The sequence below is a fragment of the Nyctibius grandis genome, chromosome 33 (genome assembly GCF_013368605.1).
Source record: "Nyctibius grandis isolate bNycGra1 chromosome 33, bNycGra1.pri, whole genome shotgun sequence".
NCBI classification, from domain to species: domain Eukaryota; kingdom Metazoa; phylum Chordata; class Aves; order Nyctibiiformes; family Nyctibiidae; genus Nyctibius; species Nyctibius grandis.
The window spans coordinates 5,014,992-5,039,173 of record NC_090690.1 but is presented as its reverse complement, the minus strand read 5'-3'; the positions used below and the strand labels follow the sequence as shown (position 1 = coordinate 5,039,173).

General features: G+C 62.3%; 4 protein-coding genes across 5 annotated transcripts; 2 read left to right on the top strand and 2 right to left on the bottom strand.

The window, feature by feature from the left end:
• Nucleotides 1-390: 390 nt before the first annotated feature.
• Nucleotides 391-2,909, top strand: LOC137675352 (alpha-2B adrenergic receptor-like). The gene has a single exon (XM_068421392.1). It carries the CDS (start codon nt 1,140-1,142, stop codon nt 2,277-2,279), a length of 1,140 nt encoding a protein of 379 aa, XP_068277493.1. The 5' UTR covers nt 391-1,139; the 3' UTR covers nt 2,280-2,909.
• LOC137675301 (glycerol-3-phosphate acyltransferase 2, mitochondrial-like) lies at nt 2,357-16,486 on the top strand. Its single transcript, XM_068421309.1, has 22 exons — nt 2,357-2,413; nt 5,621-5,677; nt 7,946-8,059; nt 8,766-8,839; nt 9,837-9,947; nt 10,190-10,318; nt 12,352-12,451; nt 12,536-12,672; nt 12,823-12,922; nt 13,083-13,280; nt 13,370-13,480; nt 13,663-13,739; nt 13,822-13,940; nt 14,107-14,177; nt 14,248-14,512; nt 15,175-15,323; nt 15,411-15,488; nt 15,592-15,714; nt 15,802-15,922; nt 16,056-16,109; nt 16,223-16,278; nt 16,355-16,486. The coding sequence occupies exons 1-22, from the start codon at nt 2,357-2,359 to the stop codon at nt 16,463-16,465; spliced, it is 2,412 nt and encodes an 803-aa protein (XP_068277410.1). The 3' UTR covers nt 16,466-16,486.
• Nucleotides 16,487-16,498: 12 nt separating this feature from the next.
• Nucleotides 16,499-19,225, bottom strand: LOC137675424 (oxaloacetate tautomerase Fahd2a, mitochondrial-like). Of its 2 annotated transcripts, none has more exons than XM_068421509.1 (8): nt 19,156-19,225; nt 17,900-18,091; nt 17,603-17,819; nt 17,460-17,519; nt 17,225-17,384; nt 16,944-17,052; nt 16,781-16,868; nt 16,499-16,650 (listed from the first exon to the last, which is right to left on the bottom strand). In XM_068421509.1, exons 2-8 carry the CDS (start codon nt 18,082-18,084, stop codon nt 16,588-16,590), a joined length of 882 nt encoding a protein of 293 aa, XP_068277610.1. In that variant the 5' UTR covers nt 18,085-18,091; nt 19,156-19,225; the 3' UTR covers nt 16,499-16,587. The 2 variants fall into 2 exon arrangements, with proteins under 2 accessions (XP_068277610.1, XP_068277611.1); XM_068421510.1 differs by lacking the exon at nt 19,156-19,225 and adding an exon at nt 18,638-18,685.
• Nucleotides 19,226-19,879: 654 nt separating this feature from the next.
• On the bottom strand, nt 19,880-23,623 carry LOC137675300 (calsenilin-like). Its single transcript, XM_068421307.1, has 7 exons — nt 23,521-23,623; nt 21,524-21,702; nt 21,209-21,442; nt 20,664-20,771; nt 20,446-20,550; nt 20,294-20,356; nt 19,880-20,139 (listed from the first exon to the last, which is right to left on the bottom strand). Exons 1-7 carry the CDS (start codon nt 23,621-23,623, stop codon nt 20,092-20,094), a joined length of 840 nt encoding a protein of 279 aa, XP_068277408.1. The 3' UTR covers nt 19,880-20,091.
• Between the last annotated feature and the right edge of the window lie 559 nt (nt 23,624-24,182).

The following is a 24,182-nucleotide window of genomic DNA, read 5'->3' as shown; positions in this document are numbered from 1 at the left end:
GTCCTGCTGGGGTGGGGGGATGTGGGGGCTCCAGAGGGCTGTGGGTGCCGGGGGGGATGAGGGTGCCGGGGGCACCGGGGCAGGAGCAGATCGCGGCCCCCCCGAACCCGCGTGTCGTGCCCCCCTCCCCGTACCCCCCCGGTCCCGCCCCGGGGCGGGGGCGGCCGCTCGGCCCCTCCCGCGGCCCCTCAAAACCCCGCGGGGGCGGCGGCGAGAGCGGAGGGACCGGAGGGACCGGGACGGGACCGGGAGCGGCGCGGAGCGAGAGGTGGGGAGCGGGCAGGGCGGGGGGCTAGTGCCGGGGCGGGGGGGCTAGCGGGGAGGGGGCTAGTGGGCAAGGGCAGGGGACCAGTGGGCACAACCAGGGGGCTAGCAGACAGGGCAGCGGGCTAGCGGGCAGGGCAGGGCGCCAGCAGGCAGGGGACCAGTGGGTAGGGCAAGGGGGCTAGCAGGCAGGCCAGGGGGCCAGCGAGCAGGGCCAGGGGGCCAGCGGGCAGGGCAGGGGTACAGGCAGCAGTGGGGACTAGCGGACGGGGCAGGGGGCTAGCAGGCAGGGACAGGTGGCCAGCGGGACGGTGACTAGCAGGCAGGGCAGGGGACTAGCGGGCAGAGCAGGGGGCCAGTGGGCAGGGCAGGGAGCTAGCAGGCAGGGGCAGGGGGCCAGCAGACCGGTGACCAGCAGGCAAGAGCAGGGGGCCAGCGGACAGGGCCAGGGGGCTATCAGACAGGGCAGAGGGCTAGCAGGCCGGTGACCAGCAGGCAGGAGCAGGTGGCCAGCAGACAGGGCAGGGGGCTAGTGGGCAGGGCCAAGGGGCCAGCAGGCAGGACCAGGGAGCTAGCAGGCTGGTGACCAGCAGGCAGGGCTGGGGGGCCAGTGGGCAGGGCCAGGGGGCCAGCAGACTGGTGGCCAGCAGGCAGGGGCAGGTGGCCAGCAGACAGGGCAGGGGGCTAGCAGACAGGGCAGGGGGCCAGCAGGCCGGTGACTAGCAGGCAGGGGCAGGTGGCCAGTGGGCAGGGCAGGGGGGCTAGCTACAGCATGCCAAGGGCCACCGCTCCCCCCCAGCACCCCGCAGCCTCGTCCCCCCACGCCCCGGGCCACCACTGAGCGCTGGTGGCCGCCCCCCGCAGCCAAGGGGGCCATGGGGGGCCGCGAGGGCGGCTACTCGGCCCAAGCCACGGCCGCCATCGCCGCCGCCGTCACCTTCCTGGCGCTCTTCACGGTGGCGGGCAACGCACTGGTCATCCTGGCCGTGCTGCGCAGCCGCGCCCTCCGCGCCCCCCAGAACCTCTTCTTGGTGTCGTTGGCCGCCGCCGACATCTTGGTGGCCACCTTGGTCATCCCGTTCTCCTTGGCTAACGAGCTCTTGGGCTACTGGTACTTCGAGAAGACGTGGTGCGAGATCTACCTGGCGTTGGATGTGCTCTTCTGCACGTCGTCCATCGTCCACCTCTGCGCCATCAGCCTGGACCGGTACTGGTCGGTGAGCCGCGCCGTGGAGTACAACGCCAAGAGGACGCCGCGGCGCATCAAGAGCGGCATCTTCATCGTCTGGGCCATCGCCGCCGTCATCTCCCTCCCGCCGCTGGTCTACAAAGGTGGGGAGAAGAAGAAGGTGGTGGCGGCGACGGAGAGGCCGCAGTGCAAACTCAACGAGGAGGCCTGGTACGTCCTCTCGTCCAGCGTCGGCTCCTTCTTCGCCCCGTGTCTCATCATGATCCTCGTCTACTCGCGCATCTACTTCATCGCCAAACGCCGCCAACGTTCACGCTCTACCGCTACCAAACCACCATCATCATCGTCACCACCCAACGTCACCCATCCAACCGGCCCCCAGCCACCCAGGACCTCGCTGCTCAACCCCGAGGAACCCCCAACATCCCCCAACGCCGGCATGGGGACATCAGCACAATCCCGGGGACGCCCTAGAGACACTTTGGCCACCGGGATGGGCCGAGTGGTGTTGGCGCGTCAACCACCGGTGTTGAACCTTTGGAAGAGGAAGACTCAAGTCAACCGGGAGAAACGTTTCACCTTCGTCTTGGCCGTGGTCATCGGCGTCTTCGTCCTCTGTTGGTTCCCCTTCTTCTTCCTCTACAGCCTGGGCGCGCTCTGTCCCCGCCGGTGCAAGGTCCCCGACGGCGTCTTCCAGTTCTTCTTCTGGATCGGTTACTGCAACAGTTCCCTCAACCCCGTCATCTACACCGTCTTCAACCAGGATTTCCGCAAAGCTTTCCGATGGCTCCTCTGTCGCCGCCGCTCGGCCCCAACGCCGTGGTGAGGGGCTCCGACCACCCCCTTCTTCCTCCTCCTCCTTCTCCACGCTGCCTTGGGTTTCAAGCCCCCTCCCATAACATCATGATGGGTTTCCACACATGGGTGGCCACCACCACCGCCACCATCCCCGACGCCCTGGTGAGGGGCTCCAACCACCCCCTTCCTCCTCCTTCTCTTCCTCCTCCTCCTCCACGCTGCCTTGGGTTTGAAGCCCCCCAACATAAAGTCATGATGGGTTTCCACCATGTGGGTGGCCACCACCACCACAACCGCCATCCATGACGCCCCAGTGAGGGGCTCCAACCACCCCCTTCCTCCTCCTCCTCCTCCTCCTCTTCCTTCTCCTCCTCCACGCTGATTTGGGTTTGAAGCCCTCCAACATAAAGTCATGATGGGTTTCCACCATGTGGGTGGCCACCACCACCACTGCTGTCCCCAACACCCTGGTGAGGAGCTCCAACCACCCTGGTGAGGGGCTCCAACCAACCCCTTCCTCCTCCTCTTCCTCTTCCTCCTCCTCCTCCACGCTGCCTTGGGTTTGAAGCCCCCCAACGTAACGTGATGATGGGTTTCCAGCACATGGGTGGCCACCACCACCGCTGTCCCCAAGCCCAGTGGCATCCCGGCAACCAAAGCGGCGCCGCGGCCTTTTAATAATAAAAGATATTTTGTAATAAGAAAAAACAAACAAACAAAAATGTCACTTTTTGTCACGGGGAGGGGACACGTGGAGGGTGCTGGGGGGTGTGGGTGTCCCAGGGGATGGTTGGGGACAAGGGCCACCGCGGGTGACCGCCGGTGACGCGGCGGGGAGGGAACATGGCGTCTGCGAGGGGAATAAATAATGATAATTAAAAAAAACCCCAAACCCTAAAAACCCCCTAAACGACCCCAAACGCGTGTTGTGGTGTCGTGACCCACACCGTGGTGTCGTGACCCACACCAGTGTGACCGTGGGTCGTGGCGGAGCATGGTGACCCACAACGGTGAGTTCGTGATGGTCTATCGTGACCCACGGTGGGGTATCGCGACCCACGGCGTCGTGTCGTGACCCTCAGTGGGGTATCGTGACCCTCACTGGGATATCGTGACCCACAGCAGGGTATCGTGACCCACACTGGTCCATCGTGACCCACACTGGTGAATGATGACTCACGATGGTGCATGGTGACCCACACCAGTATATACCAGTACACGCTGACCCACACCAGCGCACAATGACCCACACCAGTACACGCTGACCCACACCAGTACACCATCCCTCCTGCTGTGGTTCCACCCCTCGTCCCAGCACCCCCCTCCGCGCTGGCGGACCCGGCCCCACATCCCGGCCCCACATCCCAGCCCCAATTCTGGCCCCACTGCAGCCCCACTGCGGCCCCACACTTCCCCGGTTCTGGGAGGCCCTTTCCCAGCACGGACCCCCCCCCTGCATCCCCCCCGGGCCCCCCCGGCTTGGCCCCGGCCCCTGGAGGATGTTCGGGGTGGGAGAGGGCGTGTGAACGGGGCCGAGGGCGTGGGGCCGCGCATGGCGCCCGCTGGAGCCCCGCCAGCGCGGCCCTGTGGGGCTGGGCCCGCTCCCGGCCCTGTGGGGCTGGGCCCGCTCCCGGCTCTATGGGGCTGGATCCGCTCCCGGCCCTGTGGGGCTGGGCATGGGGCTGGGGGTCTGAGCATGGTCCTGTGGGGCTGGGCATGGTAAAATGGGGTGAAATGGGATAAAATGGGGTGAAATGGGGCTAAAATGGGGTAAAATGGGATAAAAGGGATAAAATGAGGTAAAATGGGGATAAAATGGAATAAAATGGGATAAAATGGGACAAAATGGGGTAAAATGGGGATAAAAAGGAATAAAATGGGGTAAAATGGGATAAACTTTTGATAAAATTTGGCCACTTTTGGCGCCAGAGGAAATAATTTCTTGGGGGGGGGGAACTTATCTTTTTTTTTCCTTTTATCTTGTTTGGTTTTCCTTTTTTCTTGTCTTTTTTTTCTTCCTTTGTCTTGTCTTTTTTCCTTTTTTTTTTCTATTCTTTTCCTTTTTCCTGGTTGTTTTTTCCTTTTTCTTGTTTTTTGTCTTTTTTTCTTGGTTTTTTTCCCTTTTTTCTTGTTTTTTTTCCCTTTGTTCTTGTCTTTTTTTTTTCTTTTTTCTTCTCTGTTTTTGGTTTTTGCTTTTTTCCTTTTTTCTTGTCTTTTTTCTCCCCATTTTTTCTTGTTTTTTCTTCCCTTTTTTCCTTGTCTTTTTTTTTCCTTTTTTCTTTCTTTGTTCCTCTCCTTTTTCCTTGTCTTATTTTCTTATTTCTTGTCTTTTTTCTTTTTTCTTGATTTTTTCTTTTTTCTTGTCTTTTTTCCTTTTCCTTGTTTTTTCCTTTCTTCTTGTCTTTTCCCCCCTTTTTTCTTGTTTTTTCTTCCCCTTTTTTCTTTTATCTTAGTTTTTTCCTCCCTTTTCTCATCTTTTTTTTCTTATATTTTTTTCCTTTTATCTTGTTTGGTTTTCCTTTTTTCTTGTCTTTTTTTTCTTCCTTTTTCTTATCTTTCTTTTTTTTGTTCCTTTTTCTTGTCTTTTTTCCTTTTTTTTCTATTCTTTTCCCTTTTCCTTGTCTTCTTTTTCCTTTTTCTTGCTTTTTTTTTCTTTTTTCTTGTTTTTTTCCCTTTGTTCTTGTCTTTTTTTTCTCTTTTGTTGACTGTTTTTGTTGGGTTTTTTTTCCTTTTTTCTTGTCTTTTTTCTCCCCGTTTTTTCTTATTTTTTTCTTCTCTTTTTTCTTGTCTTTTTTCCTTTTTTCTTGCTTTTATCCTCCCCTTTTTTTGTTTTTTCCTTTTTTCTTGTCTTTTTTCCCTTTTTCTTGTCTCTATTTCTCTTGTCTTTTTTCCTTTTTCTTATTTTTTTTTCTTTTTTCTTGTCCTTTTTCCCCCTTTTTTCTTATTTATTTTTTGTTCTTTTTTCTTATCTTCTTCTTCCTTTTTTCTTATTTTTTTTCCTTTTTCCTTGTCTTTTTTTTTCTTGGGTTTTTTCTCTTTGTTCTTGTCTTTTTTATTTTTCATTTTCCTTGTCTTTTTTTTCTTTTTTCTTAGTTTTTTCCTCCCCCTTTTTCTTGTCTTTTTTTTTCCTTTTTCTTATCTTTTTCTTCCTTTTTTCTTACTTTTTTTCCCTTTTCCTTGTCTTTTTTTTCCCTGTCTTTTCTTGTGTTTTTTCCTTTGTTTCTTTTTTTTTTCGCTTTATTCTTGCCTTTTTTTCCTTTTTTCGTGTCTGTTTTTTCTTTTTTGTTTTTTTTCTTTTTTTCTTGTCTTTTTATATTTTTTTCTGTGCCTTTTCTTGGTTTTTTTCCCCCTTTTTTCTTTCCCCCCCAGTCACTGACGCTGACGGGACACCCGCTCTCAGCTGCGCTCCCCGCCCTGGGCTGGGGGGTGAGAGCCCCAGCCAGCAGGTGAAAAACATCACCTCTTTTGGGGCTATTTCAGGCAGATTCAGCTCATTGGGGCTCCCCCGGTTCGCTGCTGTTGGCTGGAGGTTTCTGAGGGCTGGGGCAGGGGGTGACGGGGATGGGGACTGGGGGGCTGGTGGCCCTGGGGGTGGTGGGGACCTGGGGTGGAGGTGGGGACGTGGGGTGGGGTTGATGGGGACCAGGGACGGGGTCTGATGGTCCTGAGGGTGGTGGGGACCAGGGATGGGGTGTCACGGCCCCAAACATGATGGGGACCAGGGATGGGGGGACTGGTGGTCCCAAAGGTGATGGGGACCCAGGAAGGGGACCGGGATGGGGGGCTGATGTCCCCAAACTTGATGGGGACCTGGGATGGGGTCTGGTGGCCCCAAAGGTGATGGGGCTGGGAGGGACCCCGTGGAGGGGTTGGGGCTGTTGTCCCCGGGGGTGTGACAGGGCCGGGAGCCGCGTCCCCGGGAGCGGGGGCGGGGAGAAGGGCCCTGAGGGGGCCGGGCCGGGTCGGGGGTCGGGGCAGGCGGGGCCGGGGCGGAGCGGAGCGGCCGGGGCTGGCGGTGAGAGCGGGGCCGGGCCGGGGTGGGGGGAACCCCCGGGGTCTGTGTGGGGGGGTGGGGGGTGTAAACCCCCCCCCCCCGGGGCCCTATAGGGTGTGTGGGGCCGGTGTGGGGCGTGTTACCCCCCCCAAGGCGTTATAGGGTGTGCGGGGCCTGTATGGGGTGTGTTGCCCCCCCTACAAGGCCCTATAGGGGCTGTGGGGTGTGTTACTCCCCCCCCCAGGGCCTGTAGGGCCTGTGGGGCCCGTGTGGGGTGTTTCCCCCCCCCAGGCCCTATAGGGTGTGTGGGGCCTATATGGGGTGTGTTATCACCCCCAGGGCCTATAGGATGTGCGGGTCCCCCCCTACAAGGCTCTATAGGGCATATGGGGTGTGTTACCCCCCCCCCCCCCCCAGACCCTATAGGGTGTGTGGGGCCCCCCTACAAGGCTCTATAGGGCATGTGGTGTGTGTTACCCCCCCTCAGACCCTATAGGGCGTGTAGGGCCTATATGGGGTGTGTTATCACCCCCAGAGCCTATAGGATGTGCGGGTCCCCCCTACAAGGCTCTATAGGGCACACGGGGTGTGTTACCCCCCCCCAGGCCCTATAGGGTGTGTGGGGCCCGTATGGGGTGTGTTACCCCCCCCCCCCCCCCCCAGACCCCATAGTGTGTGTGGGCACATGTGGGGTGTGTTACCCCCCCCCCCCCGGTCCTATAGGGCCTGTGGGGCCTATGTGGGGTGTGTGTGTCCCCCCCTCAGCAACCAAAACCATCCAAAATCAGATTTTTCTGCTCATTTTCTGTAATTTTTTCCTCCAGGACCCTCGAGCACCCAACGCCTCTTCTGGGCACGTGTGTGTGTCCCCCCCACCCCAACCCCACACCGCGGGGGGGCTGCCAGCACTGTGTGTCCCCCCCCACCCGTGACACCCCCATCCCAGAGGTACGTGACTCCTTGGGGACAAGGACGGGCGCCGAGGGGACGCTGCGACGCCCAAAGTGGGGGGGTCACCCCATTCCCCCCCCACCCCACGAGCACCCCTTGGGTGGGGGGTCCCAAACCCCATTTCCTTCCCTCCAACCCCCCCCTTTTTTTTACCCCCCCCCAAGCAACATTTATAAACAAATTATTTTTATTTTCCTCCCTCTTTATTCATTATTTTTTTTGGGGGGGGGGAATAAATTCCTTAAATTTACCCCAAAACCAAGGGGGGTAAAAAAAATACCTCACAGAAGGGGGGGGGTCCCACCACAGGTGGGTGACGTTGGGTGCCCCCACCCTAATTTTGAGGCTTGTTGGGATCTCGGTGTTTTTTGTGGGGGGGCTGCGGGGTTTTTGGGTACAAATTATGGGGGGGGGAGGAGGAAAGTGTGGGAGGGAAAAATCAACCGCAGCGGCGGCGAAGAAATTCTTCTCCCGAGGGGTTTCGGCGCGTTGGTTGCTGGGTTGGGGGGGGGCTTTTTCCAACCCCCCCCCCTTTTTTGGGGCTATAACCCCCCCTATTTCCCCACCCACCATCCCCGCAAAGGCCTGATGTGGGGCTCAGCGCCCCATGGGCCCCATAGCGCCAGTGGGGTGGGGGATGAGGTGTCTGGGGTCTCCCTGTGTGTCCCCCCCCCTGGTTCTCGCTGACCCCCCCCCTTACCCATGTCCCCCCCCCCCCCCCCCCCCCAAATCTCTCTTTCCTTTCTCAGATGAAAACCTGGGTCTACGATTCGGGGCAGGAACTGGAAATTTTCCTCCCTTTTCTGGGCAACTGTCGGCCCTTCTTGGGGCGATGCTGCCAGACCTCCACCCCCAATAGCTGGGTGAGGGCTGGGGGGGCACCGGGCACCCCGGAGACAGCTGGGAAAGGGGGTTTGGGGTCTCGGGGTGCTGGGAAAGGGGGTTTGGGGTCGTGGGGTGCTGGGAAAGGGGGGTTGGGGTCTCGGGGTGCTGGGAAAGAGGGTTTGGGGTCGTGGGGTGCTGGGAAAGGGGGTTTGGGATCCTGGGATGCTGTGACAGGGGGTTTGGGGTCTCAGGGTGCTGGGAAAGGGGGTTTGGGATTGCAGGGTGCTGTGACAGGGGGTTTGGGATCCTGGGATGCTGTGACAGGGGGTTTGGGGTCTCAGGGTGCTGGGAAAGGGGGTTGGGGTCTCAAGGTGCTGGGAAAGGGGGTTTGAGATCACGGGGTGCTGGGAAAGAGGGTTTGGGGTCTCAGGGTGCTGGGAAAGGGGGTTTGGGATCACGGGGTGCTGGGAAAGGGGGTTTGGGATCCTGGGATGCTGTGACAGGGGGTTTGGGGTCTCAAGGTGCTGGGAAAGAGGACTGGGGATCCCAGAGCTGGCTGGGAAAGAGGATTTGGGATCCTGGGATGCTGGCAAAGAGGATTTGGGGTCACAGGATGCTGGGATAGAGGATTTGGGATCTCGAGTTACTGGGAAAGAGGGTTTGGGATCTCAAGATGCTGGGAAAGAAGATTTGGGATCCTGGGATGCTGGGAAAGAGGATTTGGGACCCCGCTCTCTCCCCCAGGACGGGCTCTACCACCAGCAGCTCCCCTCACTCGGCTTCCGCGACGCCGGCCGGGTGACCGAGGAGGACACGCGGTGAGGACGGGCCGGGGCACACACAAACCCCTTCTTTATTCCTCCAGATTTCATCCAAACCCCCGTGGAAATCCCTTCCCCTGTGCCCAGGAGCACGGGGACACCCCTCCATCATCCTTGTGCCCTAATTAACCCAAGGAGGAGTTACATTAATTATATTTTTGAGGGCGGAGCGTTAATGACGGCAGAGAGGCCTCGGGCTCGCTGGGGCTCGAGGAGAAACTGGCCACGGGGGTTGAGGACTTGGGGTCGTTGCTTTTTTAAACACCCCTCGATGTCGTGATGCTGTTGGGGGGGGATGACCCCAGGGGGGTGTTTTTCATTCTCCTCCTGGCTCCTGGCCCTCGGTGAGAGGCGAAATGGCTCCAGCCTCCTCCTCCTCCTCCTCCTCCTCCTTCTCACTCCAGACCCTCCAGCTGGTGTCAACCAGCCTTTTCCTCTGCCTGAGGAGCTGTTTCCTTGCCAAACACTTGCTGTTTTTTGGGTTCTGGAGGCGCTGGGCTCCTCCGGTTCCTCTCTCTGCGCAATCCCCAGGTGGCTTCGCAATTTTTTGCGCTGTTTTTCCAAATCGGGTCATTATACTCTCGTTCAGCTCAAAATATCCCAGCTCCCGGCTTTCAAACTCTCTTGAATTATTCATCTCCGGCTTCGCCACGACTCGAGAGTTGCGGGATGGGTAAAAAAGAACCCGGGTGAGAGCACGAAGGGGCTGAAGCTCCCGTGTCCTTTCTGTGGTACCTAAACCCTCACGTAGGTCCCTTTTGGGTGCTCTGATTTAGGGGTGGCTTCAGACATGACCCCGATTCGGGATGTCTGCGGCATCCCCTGCATGTTTTGAGGGGTTGCAGGTTTCCTTCCCTGAGGACGGGGGCTGGCCCAGAGCGTCGCTCTGCTGGTGCCTCCACTTTCCCAGCTGTAAAATGGGGAGAAACATCTCCCAGTTGTTGCAAACAACTGGAAAAGCCTCTGACACGTCGCTGTCCCTCTCCCTGCCCAGGTACCGGGGCTGGCTGGTCCGAAGGATCTGCGGTTTCGTCGCCGTTTGGGGTTGGGAAGTTCCCGCTGACACCCCCGGAGATCTCCCGGCGAGGGTCTGCCGCAGCAAGAGGTGGGTGGGAGCAGCCGGGGGGACCCTCCGGGGTCACCTTCACCCCTGGCAGGACATGGATCCTACAGCCTCATCCCACCCTAAACCTGCGGGATCCTGCTCGGCTCTCGCCCCATCCCCAGCACGAGGTGTTTGGGGTGACATGGCCTTGTCATCGCTAATTACGAAGCGGCAGGATGCTGTAATTAGTGTCAAACAGAACATTTTTTAACCCCTTGGTTCTTCCCACCCCCTCTTTGCAGGGTACGGGGGGTCGTTACCGGCCGCTCCCGTGGCTCCAGAGGGGACAACGAATCCCACCAGCGCTGGAAGGAGAAAATCCTGAAGGTCCTGGGGGAGATCCAGGCCCCGCTGTCACTCCTCCTGCTCAGGTCTGCGCCCTGGCCCCGGGTCCCCCCTCACGGGCATCCCCCACCTCCTCTCAGAGGGATCCCAGTTCCTGGCTGGGATGTTCCCAGTCCCTCCGCTCCGCTCCGGATCTCTCACGCTCTTCGTTTGGGGTGTTAAACCCCTCGGGATGGGCTTGGAGCGGTGGCTCCGTGCCTGGATCCCACAAGCCACCCCGTGGGGGACACGCCAGGATCTTTGGGGGATGAACGTGGATCCTTTGGGGGATGCGCTGGGGATTTTCTGGGGAATGTGTGTGGATTTTTTGGAGGATGCACGGGGATCCTTTTGGAGATGTGCCAGGGTCTTTGGGGGATGCATGTAGATTTTTGGGGGAATGAACAAGGATCCTTTTGGGGATGCAAGTGGATCTTTTGGGAATGCATGTGGATTTTTGGGGGGGATGCATGCGCCAGGTTTTTGGGGGGAATGAATGGGGATCTTTGGGGGATGTGCTGGGATCCTTTGGGGGATGCACATGGATCTTTTGGGGGATGTGCCGGGAATTTTGGGGGATGCACTAGGGATCTTTTGGGGGATGTGCTGGGATCCTTTGGGGGGATGCACGTGGATCCTTTGGGGGATGCACGTGGATCCTTTGGGGGATGCACTGGGATTTTTTGGGGATGTGCCAGGATTTTTTGGGGATGCACCAGGTTTTTAGGGGGGATGAACGAGGATCTTTTGGGGTATGTGCTGGGATCTTTTGGGGATGCACATGGATCTTTGGGGGGTGCGCTGGGGCCCCTTGGGGGATGCACTGGGGATTTTTGGGGGGGATGAATGTGGATTTTGGGGGGGAATGAACGTGGATCCTTTTTGGGATGTGCCGGGATTTTTAGGGGGATGCACCAGGTTTTTTTGGGGGGTGAATATGGATCTTTTGGGGGATGCATGTGGATCTTTTGGAGGACGCACTGGGCATCTTTAGGAGGATGTGCCAGGATTTTTTGGGGGGATGAACGTGGATTTTTGGGGGGATGAACGTGGATTTTTGGGGGGATGAACGTGGATTTTTGGGGGGATGCACATGGATCGTTTGGGGATGTGCCGGGATTTTTGGGGGGGATGCACGTGGATTTTTGGGGGGGATGCACGTGGATTTTTGGGGGGGATGCACGTGGATCTTTGGGGGATGCATGTGGATTTTTGGGGGGGATGCACGTGGATCTTTGGGGGGTGCACGTGGATCTTTGGGGGGTGCACGTGGATCTTTGGGGGGTGCACGTGGATCTTTGGGGGGTGCACGTGGATCTTTTTCCGGCTGCACGTGGATTTTTTAGGGGAACTCAGAGCCCAGGGTGCCAGCAGCAAGGCAGGCGGCCCTTGAGGGTCCCGCACAGCTCCCTGGGGATATTTTCCCCCCTCCAGTTCCCTCCTGGGAGCCGGAATTTGGCACCAGAGTGGAGAAAGGGAGGGGAAAAAAAAACCAACCCACCAGTGGGAGGGTGGAAATGGAAGCAAAACGCAAGGGAACTTTACCTTTCTCCCCCTCCCTCTCTCTCCTCTTCTTGTTCTCCTCCTGTCATTGAGGAATTGGCAATTAAAGGTTGCATCGGAGCCTAATTGCTCGTCTGATTGAGCTGTAATAAAAGAACCTTCTGAGCAGCCTGAAGTATTTAAAGGGAAGAAATTACCCCGGGGGAGAAAAGCGTTCGGATCTTTCCCGTAAACAGGGTGCGGGAGGATGCGAGATGGAGGGGGAATTGACTGCAGCTTTTTGTTGCCGGGGATGGGGATGGTGGGGGGGAAGACGGGGGTGGTCTTGTCACATCCAACCTTTAATATTTTAACTTAATTCATCCTAAAGTTGTTTATTTGCTTGATGGGAGCTGAGAAGTGACATTTTGAGTCGAGCTGTTTCGTGCCAAACCCCCCCTTTTTGCTGCCTGTGTGGGGAAACTGAGGCAGGGAAGGGGGGGGGGGTCTGGATAAAGCCCCTTATCCAGGGTGGGGGGAATTTGGGGGGAGCAGCCACGGCCCCCGCCGCGTCGCTGACTCGCTTGTTTTCCTCCAGGTTGTGCAACTGGGCTCTGCTCAAGCTCCTGAACCGCCTTTTCCTCAGCGTGCAGCTCCACCGCGGGCAGCTGGAGATGGTGCTGCGGGCTGCCAGGACGGTAGGGAGCCCAGCGGGGGCCGCTCCCGGCCTCGCCGCCGGCACGCCGGGCCACGCCGAACCCCTGGCCCCCTTCCTTTCGCAGCCCGGCGTGCCCTTGGTTTTCCTCTCGAGGCACAAATCCCAGCTGGACGGGCTGCTCCTCTCCTTCCTCCTCTTCTCCCAAGGGCTTGGGGTGCCCAGGGTGACGGTGGGCAGCCAAAGCTACAGCCCTCGCCTCCGGTAAGGCACGGCAAACGCCCGGCACGCGGCCAGGCCCGTGCGCAGGGAGGAGGGAATTGCACTTGCAAAGCCCCCGAGCTGCTGTGGGGGACCAAGGGGACGTGGCCCCGTGTGAGGTGGGCGCCCGTGGTGTCTTCTTGCCCCCCGCAGCGCCCTGCTCGCCCGCCTGGGAGGGATTTTCCTGCCTTCGGGGATGGAGCAGCCGCCGAGGAACCGGGACGAAGGGCTGCCGGGGGCTGTGCTGGCCACGGTATGTCCAGCCCGAGGCGCTGGGAGGGATGAAACATCCCCCTGAGCTCCGAAAACACTCGGTGAAGGCATCTAGGGGTGGGTTAGCCGAGCGTTTCGGCTGTGCCGTGGATGCCAACAGCTCCCAGTAACCCCCAGCATCACCCTGTGTCCCTCACCAGTACGTCGAGGAGGTGCTGAGGTGCCGACAACCTCTCCTCATCTTCCTGGAGGAGCCGCCCGTCCCCCTGCGCCTCTCTACCCCTGCCAGGGAGTGGCTGGCCATGGTTTACCGAGCCCTACGGGACGGCGCCGTCCCCGACGTCCTCCTGGTCCCCGTGGGCATCGCCTACGACGTGACCCCCGGCGGGGAAGCAGCGGTGAGAGGTTTTGCCAGCGCCAGGTGCGGCAGCACCCCGAATCCCCACGCTCGCCTCCGTCACCCCCTTGACCCCCCTTCTCTCCCCAGCGCGGCGCTCAACCCCTCGGCCTCGGCGCGTGCCTCTGGGCAGCGTGCCGGGCCCTGCGCCGACACCGCGGCTGCGCCCGCGTGGATTTCGGCCAACCCTTCTCCTTACAGGTAACGGCGACGGGGGGTTTGTTGGGGTGATGGTGGTGGGACGTGGGGGCGTTTGGGGGTGGCTGCGGGGGGGGATCCAGGGTTAATGGGGCAGCACTCGTGGGCTCCTGGCACCCAAGGGATGAAGTCACTTGTGGGTGCCGAGGGCTACGAGCACCAAGTTGGTTCGTCCTCGTCACCAGGAGTTTGCGGCCAATAACCTCATCGGGCCGAGCTGCGCCGTGGAGGAGCCGCTGCTGCCCGCCATCCTCGGCACGTGGTGAGGAGCAGAGCCCGTGGGGCAGCGTCTCCGTGCCCAGCCCCGCTCCCCCACCCTTCTCACCCCGTTTTTTTCTCTCCAGCCCCACCCAGCTGGATGCCAAGGCGGCAGCGACTCGGTGTCCCGGCGCGGTGACAGCTGCCGGTTTGGAGGCAGCAGAGGAGATGTTGGTGACCAGGCTGGGGCTGCACGCCCTGAGCGGTGAGGGGGCTGCCAGGGAGGGCAGGGGTCCTCTGGTGATGGCTGGAAATGGAGAGGGGGCAAAGCACTCCGGCACCCGCTGGGTGACATCCCTGGGCACGTCCCCTCCCCTCGGGGTGGCACGAATGGCCCCGACGCCAACCGGGCTCCTCTCGCTCCCTCGCAGACAGCGTCGCCTGCTCCGCCGTCACGGCCGTGGGCATCACGTCGGCGCTGCTGCTGCACAAGCACAGGGAGGTGAGAAGGGTTTTGGGGTGAAACGAGGAGGTTTTGGGGTTTCTCTTGCTTCATCCTCCTCTTCCTCCAGGGCGTCTTCCTCTCCCGGTTGATGCTGGATTTCGCCTGGCTGCTGGAGGAGATCCTGCTCCGCCAGCGCGACGTGGCCTTCTCGGGGCGGCTCCGCGCCCTGGTGCGGCACAGCCTGGTCCTGCTGGGCCCTCGGCTCACTCTGTACCACCTCCCGCCCGTCGGTGACGTCCTGGTGGTCCCCGAGACCTCGGCGGTGGCTCTGAGGGAGCTGGGTCACCACAGCGCTGCCATCCTTCCTGTGTTCGCCAGCGAGGCGGTGGGAGGTGAGGAGCGAGGCGGGGGGGATCGGTGACACCGGGAATCAGAGACACCGGGGGGATGGGTGACACCCAGGGAACAGTGACACCAGGGGAATCGGTGACATCAGGGATCGGTGACACTGGGGATCAGTGATGCCGGGGACAGGAGACACGGGGGGAATTGGTGACACCAGGGATCAGTGACACCAGGGATGGGTGATGTGAGGACTGGAGACACTGGGGGAACTGGTGACACCGGGGATCAGTGATGCCAGGGATTAGAGACACCGGGGGAATTGGTGACACCAGGGAACAGTGACACCGGGGGAATCAGTGATACCAGGGATCAGTGACACCGGGGATGTGTGACACGAGGGATGAGAGATACCGGGGGAATCGGTGACACCAGGGATTGGTGACACCAGGGATCGGTGACGCTGGGGATGGGTGACACCAGGGATAAGTGACACCAGGGGAATTGGTGACACCAGGTATCAGTGACACCAGGGGGATTGGTGACGCTGGGTATGTGTGACACCAGGGATCGGAGACACTGGGGGAATTGGTGACACCAGGGATTGGTGACACCGGGGATGGGTGATGCCGGAGACTGGAGATACTGGTGAAACTGGTGACACCAGGGAACAGTGACACCGGGGGAATCAGTGACACTGCCCTCCCGGCAGCCTGTGCCATCCGCGCCTTGCTCATGGAGATGTTGCCCTTCTTGGGGACAACCGCGGGCCCCTCCGACATCGTGCTCAGCCAGGACAAGCTGCACCGTAAGACCCTGGAACTGCTCCGGTTGCTGCCCCCAAATCTCCTGGGGCTCCAGGTGAGGGCCGGGGGGACTCGAGGTGGCACTGCCGTGGCGTGGAAGTGGCCTGTCACCGCCGCCAGCCCCTCTCCTCCTGTCCCCCAGCCCTGCCAGCGCCTCGACTGCCGCAGCCGGGACATCGTGGACAAGCTCCGCTTGTGCGGGCTGCTGAAGGCCGAAGAGGTGGGTGACCCCCTCCCTCCCCGCGCTGGGGACGGGTGGCTCAGCCCCTCCCTGTGCCCTCCCGGGTCCCTACGAGGTGGCAGCGAAGGTTTGTCCCCCGCAGCCGGACAGCGAGCGCTGGGTCTGCGACCTGGCCCCGCGGCCCTTCCGCAGGGGACGGCCCTGGGCCGCCGCGGACTCCACCGACAGCGACAGCGACGACGAGGTCCCCAAGTGCTGCTTCAAGGTACTCGATGTCCCTCCCCCCCCGCCCCCCACTACCTCCGGGGCCAGGTGACACCGGTGTCACCAAACTTTGGCTTCCTCCCTCCAGCTCAGCGAGCCCAAGGGCTTGCCCGGCTTCCTCCTCTTCCTCTGCCGCCTCCTGAGCCCCGTGCTGAGGACTTACACCCGAGCCGTGGCTTTCCTGGAGCGCCCCAGCTGGCCCCAACCCGGTAGGACCCTCCTCGGGGTGGGCAACCCCTTCTCCAACCCCACTAGCCCTTTTAGGGAAACTGAGGCACAGCCCAAGGGCTGGAGAGGGGCTGTAGGGTTTGACCCCCCCCCCTTTTTTCTCCCCCACCCCAGAAGCAGCCTACGTGGAGGCGCTGCTGCAATTCCTGGCCGAGGAGGACGGGTTCGGTGAGTCGGGGTGGGGGGGACGGATGGGGTGTGTCCCCCCCCTGCTTTGGGGTCAGCACCCAACGCCACGCTGTGGGTGCCCCCATGGGGGTTTCTCTTCCTCCCCTCCCCAGAGCCCCCAGACACCAGCCTGGCCCTGAGCTCTGTCCAGACCTTCAAGGAGCTGGGGGTAAGCGCAGCCTCCCCCCACCCCACCCCGCCCTCACGCTGTCCCCCCAAAGTGACACTCCTGTCCCCTTCCCCAGGTGCTGGAGGAGGTGGGGACCCCCCCCCTGCTCCACCTCACCCAGCCCTTCTGCTCCGGGGCGAGCCGGGCGAAGCTGGGAGCCTTCATCCAGCAATTCACGCAGCCGTAGCCGTGCCGATAAACCCTAATCCCAGCTCATTAATTTATTGATTAATTGATTGATTTATTGGGGGGGGGGTGAAGGCAGCCGAATCGGGGCGGGGGGGGAGATTTTTTGGGGGTCTCCCATCTTCACACCACCTTGTTGCAGATGGTGCCCAGCTCCTCGATCTCACACTGCACCTCGTCTCCTTTCTGCGAGGGGGGGGGAGATAAGGGCAGCCCCCTCCTCGCCTTGTGTCCCCCCCCGGGGTCCTTTATGTCCCCCACAAGGTCCTTTATGTCCCCTCTCTGCCACCCCCACCCTATTTCGAGCCCTCCTCACCTTAAGAAACACAGGGGGCTTCCGAAAGAACCCCACCCCAGAAGGGGTTCCCGTCAGCAGGATGTCCCCAGGGACCAGCGTGACGAAGCTGGGAGGGGACAAGTGTCACCTGTGTCCCCTCCTCGCTCCCCTGGTGGCACTGGTCCCCCCCGCCGGCGCTTACCGGGACACCCAGGCGATGAGTTTGGGCAGGGGGAAGATGAGCTGGTTGGTGTTGCCGTCCTGCATGAGCTCCCCGTTGACGCGGCAGCGGATGCTCAGGTTGTGGACGTCTGCGGGGGACACGGGGGACATGTCACAGCGGGGCGGGGGGACACGGGGACAGCGCTGAGGGACACCCCCACACCGTGAACAACCCCAATGACAGGGGTGTTTCTGGGCTAATTTGGGGCATCCTGTGTTAGCCAGGAACCAGCCCCTGTGCTGTCCCCCTCCTGTCCCCACCTGTCACCGCCTCCTTGGTGACAAGCGCTGGCCCCAGGGGACAGAAGGTGTCGAAGGTTTTCCCCAGCAGCCATTGCCTCCCGTTCCTCAGCTGCCAGTCCCGGGCGCTGACGTCGTTGGCCACCGTGAACCCCACGACGTGGTCCAGCGCCTCCGCCTCCTTTGTGGGGGGGAGACACGGGGTGACAACGGGGACTTGGGGACACGGAGAAGGGGGATGGTGACGGGGGGTTACCGGGATGTGCTGCCCCTTCTTCCCGATGACGGCGGCCAGCTCGACCTCCCAGTCCACCTCCTGCAGTGGGGTGGGGGGGAAATGGTGAGGTTGGGGGGGGGACGGTGGCACGAAGGGGGGTGGCACAGGGGGGGGGTCCTCACGCTGCTGTCCTGGGGGTGCACGATGTCATCGAAGGGTCCCACGATGGCGCTGGGGAACTTGGAGAAGATGACGGGGTCCCTGGGGGGGGTCACCCCCTGCTCCAGGCAGTGGTCGCGGTAATTCAGCCCCACGCAAATCACTTTCTGGGGGTCCCCCACCGGCGCCAGCAGCCGCACCGTCCCCCGCGGCACCCGGTGCCCCCCCGACTCCAGCGCCCTGCGGTGAGGGGGGGGTGGCTCAGCACCCCGGGGTGGGGGATGGGTGACACCGGGGTTTTTGAGGGGGGGGACACCCACCGTCTGGCGGCGGCCAGCGCGCCGGGGCCGCTCTCCAGGAAGGCGCGCATGGAGCGGGGCAACGCCGGCTCGGCCGCGCTCAGGTCCACCACGGCCCCCCCCGGCGCCTCCTCCAGCCCCAACCGGGGCTCGGTGCCCCCGGGCCCCCGGAACCGCACCAGCCGCATGGCCCCGGGCAAGCGCATCCGCTCCCTGCGGCCACCGGAGCCTCGGGATCCCGCCCCGAGGGGATCCCGGCAGCACCGCGGGGTTGGGGACCCCCCGGCACAGGGAGGGGGGAGCCCTGGGGGCTGACACCCCCCAGCGGGAAGGGTCCCATCCTGCGCAGGCGCTCGGGGAGATCCCGCACAGCCCCGATCCCGGGGATCCCCCCCCCCCCGATCCCACACAGCCCCAATCCTGGGGGATCCCCCCCCCCCAATCCCACACAATCCTGATCCCAGGGATCCCCCCAACCCCAAGGGGCCCCACCCTGCTCCCCCACTGCTCCCACCCCAGAGGAGATCCCCCCACCCCAATCCCACTCAGCCCAATGCCAGGGATCCCCCCTGATCCCAGCAGATCCCCCCCCTCACCCCAATCCCACTCAGCCTGATCCCAGGGGTCCCCCCCGATCCCCCACAAGGCCAGACCCGGGGGATCCCACCCCCCTCATCCTGCACAGCCCGATCCCAAGGGACACCCCCCTCGATCCCAGGGGATCCCCCCGATGCCAGAGGAGATCCCTCCACCCCGTACCTGCTCAGCCCGATCCCAGGGGATCCCCCAGATCCTGCAGAGCCCTGACTATGGGGACCCCCCCCCCCGGATCCTGCACAGTCATGATCCCAGGGGATCCCCCCTCGATCCCGCACTGATCCCTGGGGATCCCCCTGCCCCCCCCTCGATCCCAGGGGATTCCCCCCCCCCCCAATCCCACACAGCTCAATCCCAGGGGACCCTGATCCCCCCCCCCCCGATCCCAGGGGATCCCCCATTCCCCACAGCCCTGATCCCCCCCCCCGACCCCTCCGCTCCTACACAGCCCCGATCCCAGCGGACCCCGATCCCAGGGGGTCGCCCCCCGATCCCCTCCCCCCATCCCGGGGATCCCCCCCCGGGTCTCCCCCAGCCCCGATCCCGGGGATCCCCCCCCGATTCCCCCCCGCCATCCCGGGGCCCCCCCGCCGTGCCCGGCCCCGGGGGGTTCCCGGGGGTTTCCCCGATCCCGATGGGGGGGGGGGGGTGCCCCAGGGGATCCCCCCGGTGCCACCTACGTCACGCGCCGACCCCGCGACCCCCCGCGTGAAGGTCTCCCCGCACCGAGCCCCTGCCACTCCCCTAAGGCCGACCAATGAGAGCGAGGCGGAGGCGGGACCGCGCTGGATGCACCAATGAGAGCTCGGAGGAGGCGGGACCGCGCTGGATGCACCAATGAGAGCTCGGCGGAGGCGGGACCGCGCCGGATGCACCAATGAGAGCTCGGCGGCACTCGGCCACGCCTCCCCAGCAGGAAGTGGGGGGGCAGCGGCGTTGCTAGGATACGGGGGCGGCCGCCATGACAGCGCCGCGCCGCCATGACAGCGCCGCCATGAGCGCGCCGAGGCCGCGGCCGGGGCCGGCGGAGCCCCGGGGCGGGAGCGAACGGGGCCGGGGCCGGTGTTTGTCACCTTTATTTCGTGGAAACACGCAGTGAGTGAGCGAGCGGCGGGGGCGGAGGGGGCCGGGCTGGGGCGGGGGGGGCCTGGCTGAGGCGCGGCCTGGCCTCGCCGGCCCGTTTATGAGGAGAATAAAAAGCAGAAATAACCCAAATAACCCAAAAAAACTCTCCCGGCCGCGTCCCACCGCTTACCCCGCTCTGCCGCCGCCACCGCGGGGCTCGGGGTCGCCCCCTCCGGAGCTGCACATGGGCCCTCGCGTCCCCCTCGGCTCCCCGGGCGGGACGTTTCGTCCCTAAATCGTCGCCGTTTGTTTTATTTAGAAAATAAAACTTTCTGTCCTCGTCCCGGCGGGAGGCGGGGAGCGGCCTCTCTCATCGGGCGTCCCCTTAAGCTGCCGTTTCGCGGCCCGCGATACAGAAACCCCCTCCCTGGAGGGTCCCCTCGGAGGTTTGGGGTTTTTTTCAGACAAAAACTGAGAGGTTTTGTCTGAAAAAGTAGAAAAAAAAACCCAACCCTGTTCCCCTCCGGGCGCTGAGCGGGTGGTTCCAGGTTCTAGATCACGTTCTCGAAGATCTGCATGGAGCTCATGATGTCCTCGTCCTGGAACGGGGCGGGAGAGAGATGTCACAGCCCCCGGGGTCCCCCTTTGTCCCCTCCGTCTGTCCCCCCCTCCCCAGCTCGTCGCTTTGGGATGAGGAACGGGGTTGAGGAGGAGGATGGCGGTGACGCCGAAGCCACCGCGGGCGCCCCTCACCTTCTGGCACGTCTCCAGGAACTCCTCGAAGGTCACCACGCCGTCACCGTTCCTGTCCATCTTCTGCGAAGGGCACGGCAAGGATTGTCACCCGGGCGGCGGTGACAACCCCGGTGACACCCGGGGAAGGGGACAAAGGAGAACGGCGTCACCTGGAAGAAGAGCTCCACGTGCTCGGCGGGCGCCGTGTCGCGCGGCGGCGGGTTGGTGCAGCGGCCCATCATGTCGTAGATGGATTTCATGATCTCCAGCATCTCCTAGGAGGGGGACAGGGTGACAACCCACCAAACGAGGACACCTTTGTCCCCCGACACCCCCTTTTCCCACCGCCGCCGTGCCCCCGCCACGCTCCCGCCCGTCCCCGCGTCACCTCCTTGGTGATGCAGCCGTCTTTGTTGATATCGTAGAGGTTAAACGCCCACTTCAGCTTCTGCTGCACCGTCCCCCGCAGCAACACCGAGAGGCCGACGACAAAATCCTGCCGCAAAAACCCACCGCCGGGAGCGGGGACGTCACCCACACCCCGGCGACAGCCCCACGTCCCCCCTCGCCTCGGCCCTTCGCCCCCCTCCCGCAGCGCCGCGGTGCCGCCATCGATCGCGGGACGCACCCGGGGGGATGATGATTATTTTTTTTTTCCCCTTATTGATCCCGTTTCTATTCTGGCTCGGGGCTATTTTTAATCACCGCGGTAAATCCGGCGCCGGCACCGCTGCCGCAGTGCCTCCCGCCGCGGGCTCCCACCGTCGAGGAGCACCGAGATGATGATTTTTTTTCCCCGCGCCGAGCTTTTCTCTCCACAACCGAGGAGGATCTGATGAATCACGCCGCTGGGCACGCTTACAGCTCCGGGAGCGCGGCGCCGGCGCCGGCACGGTGTTTTACCGGGGTGGGGAGCGGCAGCGGGACGCTCACCTGGAAGCACAGAGCCCCGTTGCCGTCGGCGTCGAAGGCGTCGAACAAGAAGTGAGCGTAGGTGCTGGCGTCTGCGAGGGGGAGAGACGGTGAAACCAACCCCCCCCCCCACCCCCGGCGCGCGCCGGCATCGGGGCGTCGGTGTTTTCGGGCTCCCCACTCACCGCCTTGGGGGAAGAACTGCGAGTAGATGAGCTTGAAGGTTTCCTCGTCCACGAGGCCGCTGGGACACTCCTGGGGGAGGCGAAGGGGCGCGCGGTGAACCCCGGTTCGGCCAAAATCCGCCCCCCCCGCTCCCCCCGCCGCGACACTCACGTTCTTGAAGCCGCGGTAAAGCGACTGCAGCTCCGTCTTGGTGAACTTGGTCCGCGCCAGCAGCTCCTCCAGCCCCTCGGGTTGGTGCCGGCTGGCCGAGAGCTCCAGTTCGACGTCGCTGCCGTCTGCGGGGTGGGGGGGACACGCCGGCAAAGATCCCCCCCCCCCACCCTCCCCACCTCATGGATCCCAAATTTGGGGCACCCCAAATTCTCCTCGGACCCACAGGACGAGCCACGTTCGCCCGTCACCGACTCCCGACCCCGTCTCCGGCACGCAGAGCACCCCAAAACCTCCTCCCCCCCCCAATCCCCCCCCCCCCGGCTAACATTCCCGCTCGAGGCGGAAGGTAATTAATAAATGATGCCTCATTAATAATTCCAGCTCGGGAAGCCCCCGGCGGAGCCGTTTAAGCGCCGAGACGGGGGATAGCGGGAGAGGCTCCGCCGTGCCGCGGCGATGGGGACACCCCGAGAACCTCCGGGGTGCCCCTGGGTGCTGCTGGAGAGGGGGGGTGAACCCCCCCCACCCCGTGTCGCACTGAGGAGGGTTTGTCAGGGTGGGGTGGGGGTGGGGGGGGGTCCCAGTGTTGTGTTTTGGGTGTCAAGGGAGGGATTTGGGGTCCCAGCGTCGTGTTTTGGGGTGAGAGGGGAGGATTTGGGGTCCCAGTGTTGCATCTCAGGGGGGTTTTGGGGTCATGGAGGGATTGGGAGGTCCTAATGTTGTGTCTTGGGGGGTTTTGGGGTTGGGGGGGGATTTGGGGAGCCCTAAGGTTGTGTCTTGGGGGGTTTTGGGGGGTCAAGGGGGGGGATTTGGGGTCCCAGTGTCAAGTCTTGGGGGGTTTTGGGGTCGGGGAGGATTGGGGGTCCCAGTGTTGCATCTCAGGGGGGTTTTGGGGTCTGGGAGGGATTGGGGAGCCCTAATGTCATGTCTTGGGGGGGTTTTGGGGTCGGGGGGGGATTGGGGAGCCCTAATGTTGTGTCTTGGGGGGTTTTGGGGGGGTCAAGGGGGGGATTTGGGGTCCCAGTGTCAAGTCTTGGGGGGTTTTGGGGTCAGAGAGGGATTGGGGGTTCCTGATGTTGTGTCTTGGGGCGTTTTGGGGTCGGGGGGGGGATTTGGGGTCCCAGTGTTGCATCTCAGGGGGGTTTTGGGGCCAGGGGGGGATTGGGGGACCCTGGTGTCCCGTCTCAGGGGGGTTTGGGGTCGATGGGGGTTGGGGGACTCTGGTGTTCTGTGTCAGGGGGGTTTTGGTGTCAGTGGGGGATTGGGGGGCCTTGGTGTCTCATCTCAGGGGGGTTTTGGGGTCGGTGGGGTATTGGGGGGGCCTGATGTTCTATCTTGGGGGTGTTTTGGGGTCGGGGGGGTATTGGGGGGCCCTGGTGTCCCATCTTGGGGGGGTTTGGGGGGTCGGGGGGGGAATTGGGGGATCCCAGCATCACGTCTTGGGGGGTTTTGGGGTACTGGGGGGCCCTGGTGTCCTGTCTTGGGGGGGGTTGGGGACAATGCGGGACTTGGAGGTCGCCAGTGTCCTGTCCCAGAGGGATTTTGGGGTCAATATGGGCTGGGGGGGGCTGTGTGTCCCCCAGTCCCACCTCGGGGGGGTCAGTGTGGATTGGGGGGGGGGGTCCCAGCACCCCCTCAGCGAGGTGTTTCAGGGCGGGGAGGGGGGGCCCGGTGCCAGCGGGGAAGGTCAGAGCAAGGCTGGGCCATGACGCGGCAAGTGTGGGGTGACGGGGCTGGGGGGGGCTCCCCCCGCACCCCAACCCCTCGGGCTGCCCCCCCCAGGCCCCCCCTCCTACAGGGGGGTGCCCCCTCCCCCAAAAAGCCACCAGGGCAGGTTTTAACCCCATTTATGGGCCCAAGAGGAGCTTTAACTTGAGGGGGAGGAGGATGGGGACACCCCAAGATGTGGGAGAAGGCTGGGAGGGACTTAATTAATTAAAATTAATTAAAAATAATTAAAATTAATTAAAATTAATTAAAAAGGGGGGGGGTACCTTCCACGGAGATGGGTTCCAGGATGCCGAACTGCTTGAGGACGGCGATGAAGAGGAGGATGACGACGGCCACGGCGCACAGCTCCATGCCCTGGATCCCCATGGCCGGTGGTGACGGGGCAAGAGGAGGAGGGGGGGGGGGGACACGACGACACCCCCCCCCTCAATGTCGGGGTGTCCTTTGTGTCCCCCCCCACCCCCCAAATCAAAGGGAGGGGGGGCACCCCGGGGTGGCCGGCGAGCGGGTGCCGTCCCGGCGAGCGCCTGCGCCGTCCCTCCGCCCTCCTCCCTTGGCACGCACCCACGCCCCCCCCCCGCCATCATTAATTATTTCTTTATATCACCCCCCCCCCCACCCAGGACAGAGGAGATCAGGGGGTGTCACCCCCCCCCAGCACCCATGGGTGCCCCCTTCACCCCAAAAAGCACAGGGGGGTTGGCCCAAACGGGTGCAGGCCTGAAAAATGGGGTAAAACAAGGTGGGTTTGCCCCCCCCCCCCCCACTCAGCACGCCCCAGGAGGGGACACTGGTGTCCCCCCCCTGCCCTTCGGGGGGGCAATTAGCACCGGGGGGTTAATGAGCAGGGTGGGGGTGAGGGCGCAGCCAAGCCCCTCCCTGAGGGATGGGGACCCACCATGGGGGGACACTGAGGTGGAGGGGG

Bases quoted from the DNA above. Each gene is read 5' to 3' on its own strand.
- LOC137675301 (XM_068421309.1), top strand. From the start codon at position 2,357: ATGATGGGTTTCCACACATGGGTGGCCACCACCACCGCCACCATCCCC. The intron at 13,740-13,821 runs GTGAGGAGCAGA...TTTTCTCTCCAG, and splicing joins CCCGCCATCCTCGGCACGTG to CCCCACCCAGCTGGATGCCA. The intron at 16,110-16,222 runs GTGAGTCGGGGT...TCCCCTCCCCAG, and splicing joins GGCCGAGGAGGACGGGTTCG to AGCCCCCAGACACCAGCCTG.
- LOC137675424 (XM_068421509.1), bottom strand. From the start codon at position 18,084: ATGCGCTTGCCCGGGGCCATGCGGCTGGTGCGGTTCCGGGGGCCCGGG. The intron at 17,820-17,899 runs GTGGGTGTCCCC...CCCTCACCGCAG, and splicing joins GCGCTGGCCGCCGCCAGACG to GGCGCTGGAGTCGGGGGGGC. The intron at 17,053-17,224 runs GTGGGGACAGGA...TGTCCCCCGCAG, and splicing joins CACCAAGGAGGCGGTGACAG to ACGTCCACAACCTGAGCATC.
- LOC137675352 (XM_068421392.1), top strand. From the start codon at position 1,140: ATGGGGGGCCGCGAGGGCGGCTACTCGGCCCAAGCCACGGCCGCCATC.
- LOC137675300 (XM_068421307.1), bottom strand. From the start codon at position 23,623: ATGGGGATCCAGGGCATGGAGCTGTGCGCCGTGGCCGTCGTCATCCTC. The intron at 21,443-21,523 runs GTGAGTGTCGCG...CGCCTCCCCCAG, and splicing joins TTTACCGCGGCTTCAAGAAC to GAGTGTCCCAGCGGCCTCGT. The intron at 20,772-21,208 runs GTGAGCGTCCCG...TTTTTGCGGCAG, and splicing joins ACGGGGCTCTGTGCTTCCAG to GATTTTGTCGTCGGCCTCTC.